The 16933-nt window shown below is 39.2% G+C and overlaps 1 protein-coding gene and 2 long non-coding RNA genes across 3 annotated transcripts; all 3 read left to right on the top strand.

Annotated features, from left to right (window-relative positions):
* Positions 1–6266: 6266 nt before the first annotated feature.
* Positions 6267–8647, top strand: LOC113339500. The gene is made up of 2 exons (XM_026584760.1): positions 6267–7120; positions 7394–8647. Exons 1-2 carry the CDS (start codon positions 6876–6878, stop codon positions 7944–7946), a joined length of 798 nt encoding a protein of 265 aa, XP_026440545.1. The 5' UTR covers positions 6267–6875; the 3' UTR covers positions 7947–8647.
* An 855-nt stretch (positions 8648–9502) lies between these two features.
* On the top strand, positions 9503–9990 carry LOC113339494. The gene is made up of 3 exons (XR_003355089.1): positions 9503–9619; positions 9724–9832; positions 9922–9990. It is a non-coding gene; the product is annotated as an uncharacterized LOC113339494 (long non-coding RNA).
* An 81-nt stretch (positions 9991–10071) lies between these two features.
* LOC113339489 lies at positions 10072–11347 on the top strand. Its single transcript, XR_003355088.1, has 3 exons — positions 10072–10136; positions 10434–10783; positions 10891–11347. It is a non-coding gene; the product is annotated as an uncharacterized LOC113339489 (long non-coding RNA).
* Positions 11348–16933: the final 5586 nt, after the last annotated feature.

Here is a 16933-nt window from a genome sequence, read left to right as displayed (position 1 = left end):
CTATTCAATTAGAAGCTACTCTAGCAAATTCTATCAGTTCTCAATTGAAGGTCAAAACCACCAAAATTCGGATCAAAAATACCATACTCAACCACAAATTCAAAAACAACAAGCACCCATTCCAACAAATTCATAAAAACATACATAAACCAAGTATCCATATCAATACCAGAATCCATAAAACAAAAAGCAATCAAAATATGTTTCAAACAAACCCAAAATGTAAACCTCAGTTCTCCTCACAGACTAATAACCGGCTACCCATTAATCAAATTAAAAATATTCCTTACTTGAAATTTGATTACAGGAAACAAGTAATCCAAGGCGCTCACCTCCTACCTTTTTCGCGGAGTTCGACTCCGAGTTCCTTGACTAACACTACGAGTCTGACTTCGAGTCAATCGTCTGGTTGGCCTTGGAATCTGAACGATGGTTTGAGTGCCTCCCTGCTCCTCATTGTCATTCTCAAAATCAGATTGGTCAGACTCTACATTGATAGGACTCACCGGCGGCATCGGATCGGCAGCTAGATCGGAGGATGGATCGGTGGCGGGTTGACTAGTTCCGGCAAAGATGACACGTCCAATTTTCCTAGTAGCAGGGCAGAGAGCATCCAAAACTGGAAAATGCATGGGCTCATCCTCACCCCAAGGTTGCGCCGGCAACTTTCGAACCATGAATTGTGCAGCCGTAGGCAAAGTGATCGACTGAAACCCAATCTTACTCAAGCAAGATATGAGAAATCGATCAGCAACAATTGCAACTCCCTCATGCACTTCAAAATGCCTGTATTTCGAATGATAAGCGTACAAGATCCAATCATCATCATCAGAACCATGTTTCTTTGGCTTCCTTACTTGTACTGGTGTCTCTGCAGAAGCACTTATCTCACTATGATAGGTAGCACCAGGCATTCTACAGCCACCCTGCTCAACACACAAATCAGGCCCAACAAAAAGATTACCGGTATCTTGATTCACGGGAGAAGATTCGGGCTCCTTGAACAACTGGATTAACCTCTCAACTGGCGAATAGAGAAACAGTTCATGCACATCACCTGGTGGACAAAAGTGCAACAACCTCTCCGTCTCAATCTTCAGTTCAATGTTATGATGCATGTCCCTCAAATACCAATCGAAGCTTTCTCTAAAGTTGGGATATTCACATCCTTGTGGAAAAGCTATTCCATGAGGCTGACGATAAACCAAATGCTCATAAGGATACCAGTGGATACGAGGCTCTGTTTCTACTTCATCCAATTTGTGTTTGCCTTTACGATCGATGGGTCCTTGTCCTCCATCCATGATGAATCTCTCATAAAGTTTTTAGAAGGAAAAATTGCAGAGGATAAACAATTGTTTCCTCTCCCAGCAAGAGAAAAATCCCTTTTAAAGGGTGTCATTCTAGAAACCTAGACCGTTTCGCCAATAAATTGTGTCGATTCCCAACATCGTTACTTGAACACGCAACTTTATGAGAGATGCAAATGAAGCTTCCATTTTCAATGAAACGATCCTTAATTTGGATCTCATTGATCTTGGTTTTACTAGTTGTCCTTTTACTTGGTCAAACAAAAGAAAAGGTCATGCTCTTACTGAACAAAGATTGGATAGAGGTCTATCTAATGATGATTGGCTTGTCATCTATCCAAACACCACTATCACAAATATGTTATCCATTGGTTCTGATCATCACCCTATCTTACTGAACTCTAACCCACACTGGAAGATTGGTAAGATTCCATTCAAACTCTTTCGTCCCTGGTTAGATCATGCTGATTGCAAAAAAATCATTGTTGAATGTTGGAAAAAGATTACTCCTGGTTCAAGTGCTTTCTCTATTGCCAGAAAACTTAAAGACATTAAGCTACAAATCAGAGTCCAGAACAAGGAAGTTTATGGCAACATCAAAACCAACACTGATGAATGCAATCAACACTTAAATTGGATACATACTCACTACTTCAGAGCAGACTGAGTACATGCCCTAGCTGATGCTAGAAAACAGGTCAAAAATTAACAAGACATAGAAGAAAAATTCTGGAAAACTAAGAGCATGGATCAACTCATCAAGTTGGGATATCAGAACACAAGTTACTTCCACAGATCCACTAAAAGTAGAACAAGAAGGAATAATATAGAATTTATTCAAAATAAGGAAGGCAACTGGATTACTGAGTATCAAGAGGTTAAGGACTGCTTTACCAATCACTTCTCTCGGATGGCAACTGCTGAAACAATAACCCCTCTTATGAAATCATCAACCTTATACCTCTATCCATAACCTCTGAGGACAACACAACCCTCAACATAAAACCTAAACCTGAAGAAATTAAAGCTATCTTATTTAGTATGGCAAATGATAAAGCTCCAGGGCCAGATGGGTTCCCACCAAACTTCTTCAAACTCAACTGGGACATCATTGGCAATGATATTGTCACAATGGTTCAACACTTTTCTCTCTCTGGTCACCTGCTTAAGGAGATGAATGCCACCTTTATAGCCCTCATCCCCAAAATTGACAACCCAACTTCTCCTAGTCATTTCAGACCAATCAGCCTTTGCAACACCACCTACAAAATCATATCTAAACTTCTAGCTCAGAGAATGAAGCCCTTTCTAAACAAAATCATATCCCCTACCAATCCGCTTTCAACCCTGGAAGGGAAATCTCTGACAACATAGCTATTGCTCATGAAATTATACACACTATGAAATTTAAATGAGGAAAAAAAATCTGGTACAATGAGAATAAAAATATATATGGCAAAAACTTTTGACAGAGTGGACTGGGGTTTCTTAATGACTATTATGAAGAAAATAGGGTTTGATGATCAATGATGCAACAAAATCTATCAGTATATCTCAACCTCCACTTCTGCTGTCCTCATAAATGGCTCCCCTGACAAATTCTTCAAAACCTCTAGAGGGCTAAGACAAGGTGACCCTCTGTCACCTTATCTGTTTTTATTCTGCATGGAATCTCTTTCAAGGACTCTTCTGCATGCTGAGGAGATGGCCATTATCAATGGCATCAAGATCTGCAAAGCTGCACCATCTATCAGCCACCTCCTCTTTGCTGATGATTGCATGATATTCTGCAAAGCAAATAATACTGAAGCTCAAAATATAATGCAGCTACTTCAAATATTTGGTAGCACCTCTGGGCAACTAATTAACTTTCACAAATATGGAGTCTTCTTAAGCAAAAACACTAATCCAGACCTCATTCCTCATATCAACAATTCTATGGGAGTTCAAGTGCTTCAGTTGGATAATAAATATCTAGGCTCACCCCTCTTCACACATAGAAGCAAAATCAATTCTTTCAAACCTGGAGTAGAAAAATTGAAGGTGAGACTTACTGGCTGGAAGAATACACCTCTAATCCTGCTGGAAGAGAGGTAATCATCAAATCTGTAACATCCTCAGCTTGTATTTACCAAATGAACTGCTTCAAGGTGCCTAAGAAAACCTGCAAAGACATCAACAATCTTCAAAGAGATTTTTTCTGGGGAAAAAATATAGAAAATCCCTCTGGTTATTACCCTAAAGCTGGACAGCAGTGTGCAAGCCAAAAGAAATGGGGGGTCTAGGATTCATGAATATGGAATTATTCAACAGATCTATGATAACAAAAATTGGATGGAGACTTGAGCAGGATAAAGACTCCTTATGGTACAAGCTCATGAATGCCAAATATCTCTTAGGCAGAAATGTTCTTAACATGGATACAAAATCAAAGGATGGGGACTCATGGATATTGAAAGGAATCTTGGAAGGCATAAGCAACATCCAACAACACTGCTCTTAGAAGATTGGCAATGGTATAAATATAAAAATCTGGGAAGATATATGGATTTCAAATACCACCTCAAGACAGCCAAAACCCAGAACTGTACATTGAAAAGCTAGAATCTCTGCTTCTTCCAGATGGAACTTGGGATGAAGCTCAAGTATATACCTATTTCAGAAATGATAAGGCTGTTGTGATTATTACACTGCAGACACATCCAAATGAAGAAGACAGGATAATATGGAACCTCAATGATACATGAGTATTTTCTGTCAAGGAGCTGTACAAGGCAAAAATTGGTCACCTATACAGAAATGATATTCTAACAGGGAATCGGGAAGGCATTTGGAACATGGAAGTGGCTCCAGTCATCAGAATCTTTATCTGGAAATGTACACATGGAATTCTTCCCACTAATGCAAAAACATCTAGCATACTTCATTACATCAACCCTAAATGCATTGTTTGCAATAATGGGGAAGAAGAAACCATGTCTCACATGTTCCTAAATTGTCCTGCTGCTACTTTGGTTTGGCAGGAAATTCTTGGCTCCTCTCATACTCTCTTTGACAACAATACCATTTTCATTGACTGGTTGAATTCTTGGTTCCACCCTAGAAACACAAGTACTGACTGCAACATTTATGCCACTACTTGTTGGTATATCTGGAAAGCTAGATGTGATTTTATATTCAAACAAATTCAGTCTAATGTGGGAGTAACTACTCTCCGTATTAAGTAGCATCTGTGCAATCATAATAGAATACATTCTATGCAGGATCATATCATGAACAGTTTCCCACTCTTACCTGAGGAAACTAACACTACATTGCAACACAATATTACTCCTTATACTAGGAATGTTGTAGCAGGGTTTGGGAATAATATCAGTATATGCATCCTACAAGACACTGAGAACTCATTATATTACATTGCTCTAACTATGACAGATTTTGCAGGAAACATCTTCTGGAACTAGAGGATATCCAGGACACTCTGGAGAAGGGGGAGCCACAGGAGGGGCAGACCTAGCTTTCCAGTGGGCCAAAGAAATGCAGCGCACAAACATCGCAATATCTGCTGAATCAATGGATACACTGGTTCGCTTTAAGTTGCTCTACCATGAAGCCGCTCAAGGAAGATTTCATCTTAGTTATTATGAAAGAAGACACAGTCAAGAAGAAAGTAGTAGAAATATGGTCATAAACCCCGTATCTTTTGTTTTACAAAATCTTAGCATCATCCATCGTAGTCGAAACATGGATGCCTTTAACTTAGCTCTTTTTTGTAAGAACAATGCTGGCAGGCTGAGTGGTTCGTCCACATCGAATGCCAACACAACGCTTTTGTACTGGTCTTAGTGCCTTTCTAGGCCAAAGCTTTTCTTTTCCTATATAAAAAAAAAAGACAACCCTAATTTTATCCCATTTTTAGTCATTTTCTCTCATTTATGTGCTTACATGAGATTTTGCGGCCCATTCTTTTTTTTTCTCTTTGATCAGTAAAAAATTTCTTTTTTTTTGATGTAGATCAGTGAAAAATTGATAGTGACGAATTACGAACTCAGGTTGTTGGCATTCTTCCTGATGATTAAAATCATCCAGTTGTTACCATATGCCCCATTTCTTTGTGCGGGTGTCATTTTTCAGAAGAAGAAATTACCGACACGGTAAAAAAGGGAAAATGTAAAACAGTAAATTTTACATTGATGTAAAAAAAAAAATTGGGAAAAAAAAATTCTCTCATAGATGAAAGCTACAATTAGGGCTACACATGGGCGGGTATGGGAGGGTATAAGCTAAAACCAACCTCGCACCCACAGACTGCGGTTTTTTTTTTTCATAACCAACCCCGCACCCACAAACAGCGGGCGGGTATGGGTTTAAACGGGTTTAAACCCGCTTTACATTCAAGTATTTAGAGTAACTTCTACTCTCCTTGATTAAGTGAGAAAAAAAAAACCAAAACCCCCAAAATATTCATATCTAGGAAGTTCACGGATGAAGATTAAGTGTTGAATCTGTTGATTTTTCGATTGTTGTCGATTTCTGGTGAAGATTTCTGGTAATTGTCGTTCGTAGGTGAAGAAGAAGAACTGAGGAGGAAGAAGAGGAGAGGCCGAACAGAGAGAAGAGTGTCGAAAGTGAATGAGGGTTATCAGTTATCCTATCTACTAGTATTAGGGTTTCATAATGGACGACTAGGATTAGTTTTATCTAATGGTATATAATCTGCGGGTTTTTTGGGCGGGTATGAGCGGGTATTAGCTTAAACCAACCTCGCACCCACAGACAGCGGGTGTTCTTTTTCCATAACCAACCCCGCACCCACAACGGGCGGGTATGGATTAAAAATCCACGGATTTAGCGGGTACGGGTGGGTTTGGGTATCGTGGGCGGGTCTTGTGCAGCCCTGGCTAAAATCCAAAGCTTGTCCCAAATTCTCACTTTGCTGCTAGGGTTTCACTTGAAATCACTTCATGGCGAAATCAGAGTTATCAAATCAGAGAAGTGAACGGAAGCTTCCACCATCACCAAGACCAGCACCATGGCTTGTCATCCCACATGGAAAATATCGTAAGTTCCAAACTTTCATAAATATACATGATCACTTGAACAAATTTTACAAGAAAGTCATACCAGAGTTGAGTACCAAAAATTATTGGCAAAAAAAATCTCATCAAGGATGGTTAATCGTTTTTTGTTGTGATGATGAAGACCCAAAATTCAATTATGGAGAATTTTTTCTATGGAATCCTGCTTCACTAGAAACCATAAACTTACCTAGTGACTGGAAGCTAGTCGACGAATTTCCTATTAGAGATTGTGTTTTGTCTTCACCTCCTAAGCTTGGCAGTTGTGATGATGATAATGTTGATTATGAATCAATGGTTTATATCCTTTACAGCTGAGGTGAAAATCCGGATGTTCTTCTTTATTGTCACCCTGGTGAAAAATAATGGAGACAACATGAGCTGGTTGATGTTGGTGAAAATCAATGTTTTATTTGAAGGGTAAGTTGTACATAATGTGTATGCCTGAGTAACCAGCATAAATGTATGAAAATTGAATTTCTCTTCAATGACTTGGGAGGAAGTGAAAAGTATGGATGACCATGTCTTCCTTTTGGGTTGTAATACACAACTTTCTTGCTTGGCCTCAGACTTGGGTTTATTGAAGGGTTGTTTGTACTTTACACAAGCTGAAGAGATGAGTTTGTACAAATATGACTTGGAAGATGATAGTATTTTGCTTTCTTTACCATGTCCGGATCTACCATGCCCATGTTACTCGCCTAAATGGTTGATGATTTCTGCAACTCCAAGGTAACTTTTAAGTACACTGCATTCTTGCTTGTTTTTCTGTTACCATGCTTATTGAAGACACACATCTATTCCATAGTAGTTTATCTGTGTCATCTGCATTCATAAGTTGGTTATAAACTGTGATTGTATAATCCCTATTTGTGTCTGGGTAAACTGTGCATATTAGTTGCGCTCATGTGTGTATCAAATAGGTTGTCTGTCATTAAGAGTTGTATGACTTGCGCCTTTGATGCTATCTCAGGTTGTAATAATGTTTTGGTCTTTTGTTTGTAGGTTCGAAGTAAGAACAATAGCAACAGACCATGCGTCAGAACAGAACGAAAGTAAACATAAAGTTATTGGGGCAAAGGAAAACCAAACAGTAGATAAAGAAGGTGAGAAAGGGGATGTTAAAGAAGCAGGACCGTGGATCATGCTCAAGGATGATCATATGGTATGGTTGATATCAAATTATCTGCATACATTGGACTACATACATTTTCGTGCAGTCAGTAAAAACTTCTGGAGGATATTAAATTTGAAAAGATCCTCATCTACTAGGACGGTGCAAACCACAGATTTATCCCCATGGCTGGTTTTTCCTAAGCATCAAGCCGTCTACAACTTCATAAATCCAATGCATAATAATGAGAACTACCTCATGAACATCCCTGAATCGCTAAAAGGTGCTAGAATTCGGTTCTCAAAAGGTGGGTGGTTGCTCTTGTCAAAAGGAAAGATTTTGTTTTTCTACAATCCCTTCACAAGATCAACTGTCAAACTTCCAGACTTGCCAGATTCGTACGATCATTATGCTTTCACAGGTATCTCATTCTCCTCCTTGTGATAGGGTTGAAATCTTATTTATCAAGCGGGGAGATGAATCTTGGACACACGATGTCTTTGATAACAATGTGGATTTCCAGCTTAACTTTATCAATCCAGTTTTCTATCGTGGATCTTTCTATTGCTTAGACCTCAACGGAACTTTGAGGGTATTTAAATTAGGGCCTGACATTAGTTGGGAAATTCTAGCCATGGTAGCACCGCCAAATTGCGAGTTCATCTACAAGAGTTTCTTGGTGGAGTGTGACGGAAAACTTATGTCTGTATTGTTAGCCCATTTAGGAAAATGGGTTCGTATTTTTAGATTGAACGATACTAAAATGGTTTGGGTTGAAGTCAAATGTTTGGGGAAGTATATGTTGTGTATTAGCAATACAGCCTGTGTTTCTGCAATGGCTCCGACTAGTCGTATGGAGAACAAGATCTACTTTCCGAGGTTGCATAATGAAGGGATTTTGTATTACTCTCTTGTTACAGGTATGTATCACTCTTTCGGGAGTAAACATTCTGTTAAAGATTATCGTGATTCTAAGGAGAACTTGCACTGCAGCTGGATTCAACCTAATTGGTCACAGATCTCAGATCACTATCTCGACTGGCTTAACATCTGAATGTAAAAGTCCTATTGTAAGGATGTTTTTATTTCTATTTTGCTGTGTCCGCATTCTGTATCCACGCCCATACTGGCAGATGATTTTCCTATACTTTTTCTTGCACCCTACATATTTCCTAACAGTTAACACTATGCCTTGCAATGGCTGAATCTATGTCAAGTTTGGCACTCTCATTACATATTCTTACTGCAAATCCACTATAAAGAAAACAAGTTCATGAACAGTGTCATTATAATTCTAGCTCTGTACACTATAGTCTATAATCTAGATTTTACTGGTGATCCTTACCAAAGTTTGTTTAGCAGTTCAAGGTAACAGCAAAGAATCCATGTCGTGTTGAATTATGGATGTAAAACTAACACTATGTTTGTTTGAATCTGACTCGGCATCCGACTTGGTTCGAGTCAGATTTTTTTTTGTTAAGCTTTCTGAGTCTGACTTGGCAAGAAGAGGGGAAGTTGTTAATATATCTTGTCCTTCTGTTCATCTCCAGGTACAAATTTCTTAACTTTTCATTCAGTGTGGAGCTAATTAGGTTCATTTGGATAATGTTTATAAGTTGAATTTTGTAAATTTTAGTTGTGGTGATTCATGAATTTTTTGGATGAATTCAGTTGGTTCGGTAAGAAAGTTGCATTTTTGTGATGATTCTGCACCCTTATTTGGCTGTTTTTGGGGTAGGTAGTTTCGTAGTAATAACTGCAATTGGGACTTAATGTGGGATCTGGTTTGAGTTTCTGAGAGGGGAATGTGAATATGTGATCTTGAAATGAGGTGGTACGGGAAGTGATTCTGCCTACCCACTGATAGGATCAATCGGTTTCTCACTGGGTGTTTGATTCTTAGATTGATACATTTGTCCATATTATTGCTCATGTTGTCATGTACAAAGTTTGTCAATTTAGGCAAGTTTTAATGTTAGTAAAATGTTGGTATTGCTTCGCAGCAAGTTGAAGTTATGAGGATCCGCACAAACTTCAAAGTTGAAGAATACTATGGAGCTAAGGGGGTTGACGAGTGGAGTGTAGAACATTAGGAGAACGAAAGAAAAAAGAATGATGTATGTGTTCAATCCTCTTGATTTGTTCTTTTGTCTTCCAATTTATGATTTTATTCGTAATGCCTTCCACCAGTCTCTTAAGATGCCCTTTAATTGAATTTCAGGTGATAGTTATGACCCTCCATATACTTTGGGATGCTATCATTGCTATGAGTAAAGCATTCCTCAGTCTTGATATGGTTTGGAAACCATTCTTACACAAATATATTGAAGGTAAAAGTTCATCCACGATTATGAGAAATGTGTTACTGTCTTTTAAATTTAGACCATAGTTAATCAGTTTTACATTCTATTGCTGTAAGATTTCCATCACAGGTCTGCAAACTATCCAAAGATACTGGAATGACGGCTTCCCCTGTAATATTGAAAGGCAAGAAACTTCCTCAAGTACTATTAAGCGTATAAATGCAGTTGATTTTTCTTAAATTGGTCTTTGATATGCCTCTGCATTCAGGTATCTCATCTGCGGTAAATTGTACTGATCAAATGGCTTCGCAAAATCATCTTAGAGTCCAAGGTCAGTTATGCGTAATTACTGAAAAGAAAGTAAATCCTTTATATTCTGTACTGAATGTTTAGTTTAAAATGTTGCTGTTGAATCCCGAACCTGCTGTACAGATTTATACAGTACAAGACATAAATCCTTCTATGACAGCCGCCGTTTTACATAAAGATCCAGATTCTAGCATTACTAAGTTATGTTGTATTGAAGAGACTGAGCCTTACTATGTGGAGTCTACCCCTAACGCGCCGTTTTATTTCTTAGCTTTTTGTATGGTACTCCCCTCACCTGATTGATTCACTTTTGATGTAGGTACTTACTCCAAACGCAAATTTTTTTCAACTTTCATCCTTCAGAGGCGTCTATAAATGTGTATGAATTTACCCCTAACGCGCCGTTTCAAAGATTAGTTGGTCCTACCGTTAAAATTCACAGTTGTCGAAGCAGTTGGTATGTCTTAAAGCATGCAAGAAACTACATAAACCGGGAGTGTATGATGAAATGGCTAGATATACCTGGGTTGTCTGTGCCATCTTTGATTGACGAAGCCATTAGCACAAAATCTCTATGGTGTTCTTCTACGCCGAACGGGGGTTATCAAGATGTTGAAAGCAGGAACACATGCATCTTCGTAAGAAATTGAGGTTAGTTTGTGTTACCAGGTACGGGCACATTTCTGAATCATCGTCTATCTAGTCTTTATTCTTCGGTTGATCATGTAGACATTACATAACTAAGGAGCTGATTACTTTCCCATCTTGTGTTTCAGAGGGTTGAGTTGGCCGTTCTTTACTGGATGTGCTGATTACCTTGCATCTTTTGAAAACCACACAGACGTTGATCCAGGGGAGTTAGTTACCTTCCGGGTTCTGTTCCTAATGATAATTGTCCTCAAGTTGTAGTCAAGCTGGCACCGACTTGTTTCTTAAGCGAAATAGAAGAAATCTAATCCTTTCTTGTTATGTTTTTGTGCTGCTGGCTTTAGGGAGTACGTAGAAGGGGCAACTCTGATGGACACGGAACCTAACCGTCAGATTGTTATTCCGAGTAACTTGAGTTGCTCTCTTTAACAGACACATCGGAACTGCAGTAGGCCATGCCAGGCAGATGGTCATATATATTAAAATAAATCTGTGTGCTTATTTGATTCTTTCTATAGATGTTTTTGCAGGCATATACTATATATAGTAACTTGTACACAGGAACCACCATTTTACTAGTTTGGTCTGGACTCTGGTGGTATTTTAAGTAGCTATTCATGTTATTGCTCGATCTTGATTTTAGATTTCAAATTCTTTCTTGAAATGGGGAATATAGTTAAATTAAAATGTGACTAGTCGGGGTCGAAACTTGAAACAGAACCACAAAGTAGTTCCCCCTCTAACCATACATTCTTTTGTTTTTATTAGATGGATAAGAAATCAAAATAAACAGCAGCACCGTAAAATATTCTCCTCTCCACGTACATTGTCTGTGAGTAAACAATCGAGAAGGCATCGCATCATGTCTTGTGTACATCATGGGGCGGGTCCCACTACCTCACATGGATGTCAATTTGTCTTCGATGTTATCTGTTTGTTTCTTTCGGATTCAAATTCGAGTTCATCGCTCTTAAATAACCCGGCTTGATTGGGGTAATACCCAATAACACAAAATCTGGTTATTTTGAAGTAAAACTAAGCCACCCTTTAACCTTGTATTTTCTAAATGGCTAATATGTTCTTGTTTAATTAACACTAAAAATTAGGATTAGGTTAATTAATTGAGTTTAGATTGATTGAATAGATTAAAATTTAGGAATTGAAGTTATGAAATTTTGTTTTTGATTCAACTTTTGTGGGATGATTTTTGATGAGATTTTTTTTTTTTTTGGAATATCTCTTGCAACGAAAATGAAACACACAACCAAAACATTTTTAAAACGTGATTGCAAATCTGTGGTATGAAATCATACTCAAAATCAAAGAAGAAATCCACACTTTCAGTTCTGAAAATATGAAAGGTCGGCAGGGTCGACTAATGAAGATCATGCCAACCACTCTGAGGCGGCAAGCTATACGGTTGAAGAAGGTGTCGGCTTTATTTGGCTGGAAGGGTATGCGAATGAAGAAGATGTTGACTGCAATATTTTTGACACACAGGAGACTGTTATAAATGCGCAGGTAGTCGGCATGGTATTGATTTATTACCTTGTCGGTTTCCTTGTCGTCGGCATTTATTAACTTTCTTACCTTGCGGCCAGCGTTTATCCGGCATGGTTGTAATATTATAACCTTGCCGACTTTGGTTATCCCCCAAAAAAGACTGAATTCTAATAGATGCAATTCACTTTATTCATTAAATTTTGGTTACTATATTTATTGAAACATAAAACCTAATCCTTGTCGACGGAAAAACGAATGCACTTAGCATGTGCATCAAGTCTTTGAACCCCTAGGCGATCCTAGTGGATGAGTTATAGTCTCGTGAGGGCTTACATAGAGGTATACCCACAAAACCTATACAAAAACTTGTAAAGCCATCAATCTTCCTCCGACGAAGATGATACAACATCCAAGTAGTCCGGGTTATCCTCCGAGATTCTTTCGGCCAAGAAGTGATAGCTTGCATCGAACGTGAATGCTTCCCCCTTTACCTCCAAGTAGCGCGCTTTCACGACTTCGTGCTTCAAAAACACAAAAACAAACTTACATTTGTTAGTGGTGTTTCATTGGAAGATAAAACAACATGGGTTACCTAAAAAAAACCAAAAAATTACTTACAAATTGTGCAATGGACAAGGTGAAGGTGCGAGTGTTAAAAATCCGAGATTGGAGAACTAAAAAAAGCAAGTAACGCGTTTTCGATGACTTGGTGCCTAGCGTGCACTTGTTGAACACTTCTTGCGTTAGGATTCCCAAACTCTTGGCTAAATTTGTTGTGTACCCTAGCCCAAAAGGTTGTGGAATCCACCCTTTCGGAGGATTGACGTCTAAGTCGTTTTTCCGCATACCAAGCTTTGGTGATTGCCAAATCTTCATTAGAATCAAATGAAGCCATTGTTATGTGTAGAGAGCTACTGGGTGAGTTAGATAGAGTGTATGATGATATGAGCTTTGGAGAGTACATGCAAATAGTTGTGTGTTGTTTTGTGGAGATAAGTAGTGTATTTATAGGATGGTGCCCAAATTTGGCCGTTATAGTGTGTAAGTACAAGTCAATCAATGCAATTGTACTTGCAAAAAATTTGAAATTTAAATCCGCTGGCGCTGTTTTATTTCCCCAGTATGACGACTAAGTCAGGCCGGCAGGGTATGAATTTTGTTACCATGCCGACCTGATGATGATTTTAGGCATCAGGAGACCAGTTTCTTCTGTGTATCCGCCGGACCTGTATTGGGTCATTAGCATGCCGGCTAGGATTTGGCCGGCAGGGTATGAATTTTGTTACCATGCCGACCTTTGATGATTTTAGGCATCAGGAGAAGGTTTTTCTTCTGTGTATCCGCCGAAACTGTATTGGGTAATTAGCATGCCGGCTAGGACTCGGCTGGCAAGGTATGAATTTTGTTACCATGCCGACCTTATATCATTTTAGGCATAAGGAGAAAGTTTTTTTTTTGCCACACATAGCCGGCAGGGTCGATAACATATTACCTTGCCGACAAGTAAACAACCGGCTAGGTAGGAATCGTATTACCTTGCCGACCCTGGTAACTACACAATTTTCGTTGTCAGGGCCGACATTCTGACAATACACAACCTTGTCGGCCCTGGAACAGTCGGCGATGTAACTTAAAAAAAGCATGCGGCATAAGTATTGAAACTTTACATAGCGAAACTAACCATTCATTCAACAACTAGAAATCCAACACTTTTTGTCCAAAATACGAAAACATGTCCCATAAACCGTAAAAAAAAACATTTGTCCACACCATTAAATTAAACATTTGTCCACCACACCATAAATAAATAAACTAGGAAAGCATTCATTCACCACGACCACGACCCCGTTTAGGAACACTACCACTGCTGCTACCTTCACCACCACGACCGCTACGAGCCCTTTTTTTGTCAGCATTCAGCTTGGGTTGTGCTTCCCTCCTAGCTTTTTCTTCCATCTTTACTTGAGCCTCAAGTTGCTTGAATAATTCATGGGCATCCTCATTGTAAACATTGCAAGCATAGTCAATGTGCTTGCTTCGATCTTCAATCGACAAAGGCTCTCCTCTGTCTTTCGCGCAACACAATACCTTCACAAAAGTCTTCAATTGGACCTTCTATTTTCAATTAAACAACAAACAATTAATAGAATGATTCGATAATGTAATCTTAAAATAGTAAGAGTAACTCTAAAATACTTACAAAGAACTTAAGACTTATTGTTGGGTCTTTCAATACCATCCTCCTCTTACGAGCCAATTCTTCAGCAGTCATTTCCCTAATCACAGTAGGACGAGCCCAACCCAAGTACTACGCCATGTATTTCTCACTAGCTTCACAACGGGTGGTCACCTCGTCCAAAAGACTCACATCGATTTTACGGCCACGTCTGTCGTCCAATGTTCTTGAGTTGGTTCTCGATAGTAAGAGACGTTAATAGTTTTTTGGGACGTGGTGCATGCAACCATGTTCACAGTAAAGAACGGCTTTTCTTCATCGAAATGAGGTTCTTCTTGGACGTAACCCAGTTGTCGCATTACCCGATGTGGATCGTACATTGAATATCCATCATACATAGTCATCAAGGGTCCATAGTGTAATGCAACTTCATCTCTCCTTTAGATTAAACCTTGATTTCTAGCATCTCGATACGGATAAAATAACACATCATCCGCAGTCAATTTTTCGATGGCGATTCGGAGTTTGATAAGATTTTGCGGCATGTCCTTATCCTGAGTACCCTTAAAATTGTACTTTTGCGCTCTTGGCTTATCAACCGCAACATGTTGGACCCGGGAAAGCGTGTAGAAATGATGCGATGGAAACGGGCCTACAGTAATACCGCAAGTGCACGGTCGTCAGTTGTAGCTCGTGCAAGTACGGGTCGATCCACAGAGATCGGGTGTGTTTCGGAAGTGTTTTAGCTAATTGGGTTCCTAGTTTGCTTTGGGCTTAGAATACCCCTTTGGAACTATTGGGCTTAATGGGTTTGGTTTTTAGCAATGAAATTCTTTAGGTCTTGGGCCTGTGAGGTGAACTGAGCCTTGGACTCAATTGGCTTGGTCTTGGGCTTTTGAGTTTAGGCTTATGGAATAAGCCCACAGGTTGGCAGTGGCAGCAGCACAAGAGAGCAGCAACAGGGCAGATAGTGATGCAGCAGGAACTGCAGGAAGGCAGCAGCACTGTATACAGCTGCACAAGCAGGGGAAAGCAAGAGAAAAGCAACAACAGCAGAGGCAGAATGCACAAGGAATGGCAAGAAAACAGCAAACACAAGCAATACAGGGCAAGATTGAACCAAGGCCTAAGGCCAAGGGCAGGGTTGTGGTGAAAATAGCAAATGAAAGAAAGAAAACAATAAACAATGGAATGAGTCTAAACATGAAAAAGAACAAAATAAAAACAAAACAGTGAAGACAAGAGGATGAACTCAACTGATCATGCCAATTCTTCCCTAAAGCAGGTAAAGGTAAAGGTTCAAGCCTGCCTTTTACCTAGGGTGTTTCACCAATGGATAGTTGAATCACAACTAAAGTGTCAATCCTAAGCACTAAATGTCTGACTAAAGCACAATTAGTCAGAGAATTTGACAATATCAAATAGGTATGAGTTGTGGTAATATCACATAGTTTTGTCCTAACTACAAAGCATACATGATATGCACTGTGAGAGTAAAATGTGGTTTACCTTGATTCAATTCTATCCTAGAACATTTCACACATCTAAGAATGACATGAACAACATGAGAACACTTACAAGACAGGACAGAACATGCACATTAACATACACAGAACACATTGACAAATATTAACAGAACATGAACATTAATTATAACTAACAGGAGCAGAACTGAAACTAACAATGAACAATACTGAAACTAACAATGAACAATTAACAATGAACATGACTGAATTTTTAACTGAAACATGGATATGAAAATTAGCAGCAAATTGAACTGAAAAGTGAACTGAAGCTGAAATTGCAAATTAAAATTTAACATTTAACAGGATATGAGAGTTAACAGAACTTAGCAGTTCTGGATGCAGGCTAATCCCAACATGCCTATTACAACACACCCTCAGCCATTTATATACCCACAACACATTAGGGTTATCACCCATTTTCACAAAATGCCACAATTTAGCAGTACAATTAGGTTTACTGCTTATCTAATGTCATGGGTCTAATTTGAGCCCATTCCTCTACTCTAATTCTCTCCTGGTACGGTTCCAATCATGAATTAGGGTTTCTTAGAAAAAACCCCCAAATTACAGAGATTTAGGAATTGAAATTGAACTCACCTAACATGTGATTTGACGAGTCTTCTTTCGACCCATTCTTCTCCTCAGTCTCCTGCTCCATTCCCATGCTTCAATTACGTATTTCTACTCGTCCTATTTTATTGATTTCTTCCCTAGGTTTTCAGAGAGAAATTAGGGGAGAAATCTATACAATAGGAGGCTAGAACAAAGGGGGTAATGATGGTGGAGGATAGGTGTGATGATGGTGGAGGTGTGGTGGTGAAGCGGCAGTGGCAGAGGTGGTGTTCTGGTGGTGGCAGGACATGGCTCTGTTGAAGACGGTGGTTCTGCAGAGAGGATATGGCTCGATGGTTTGGGAGAGAAGGGGGGTGTGTCTGGTTAGGTGGGTGGTGCTCGGTCACTAGGGTG

Source organism: Papaver somniferum, chromosome 1 (genome assembly GCF_003573695.1).
Source record: "Papaver somniferum cultivar HN1 chromosome 1, ASM357369v1, whole genome shotgun sequence".
Classification (NCBI taxonomy): Eukaryota; Viridiplantae; Streptophyta; class Magnoliopsida; order Ranunculales; family Papaveraceae; genus Papaver; species Papaver somniferum.
Note: the sequence above shows the minus strand (reverse complement) of the source record. Positions and strands in the feature narration are given on the sequence as shown.

Excerpts from the sequence above, each read along its gene's own strand:
- LOC113339500 (XM_026584760.1), top strand. The coding sequence starts at position 6,876 with ATGACTTGGGAGGAAGTGAAAAGTATGGATGACCATGTCTTCCTTTTG. Across the intron at positions 7,121-7,393 it reads ATGATTTCTGCAACTCCAAG|GTTCGAAGTAAGAACAATAG; the intron begins GTAACTTTTAAG and ends TTTTGTTTGTAG.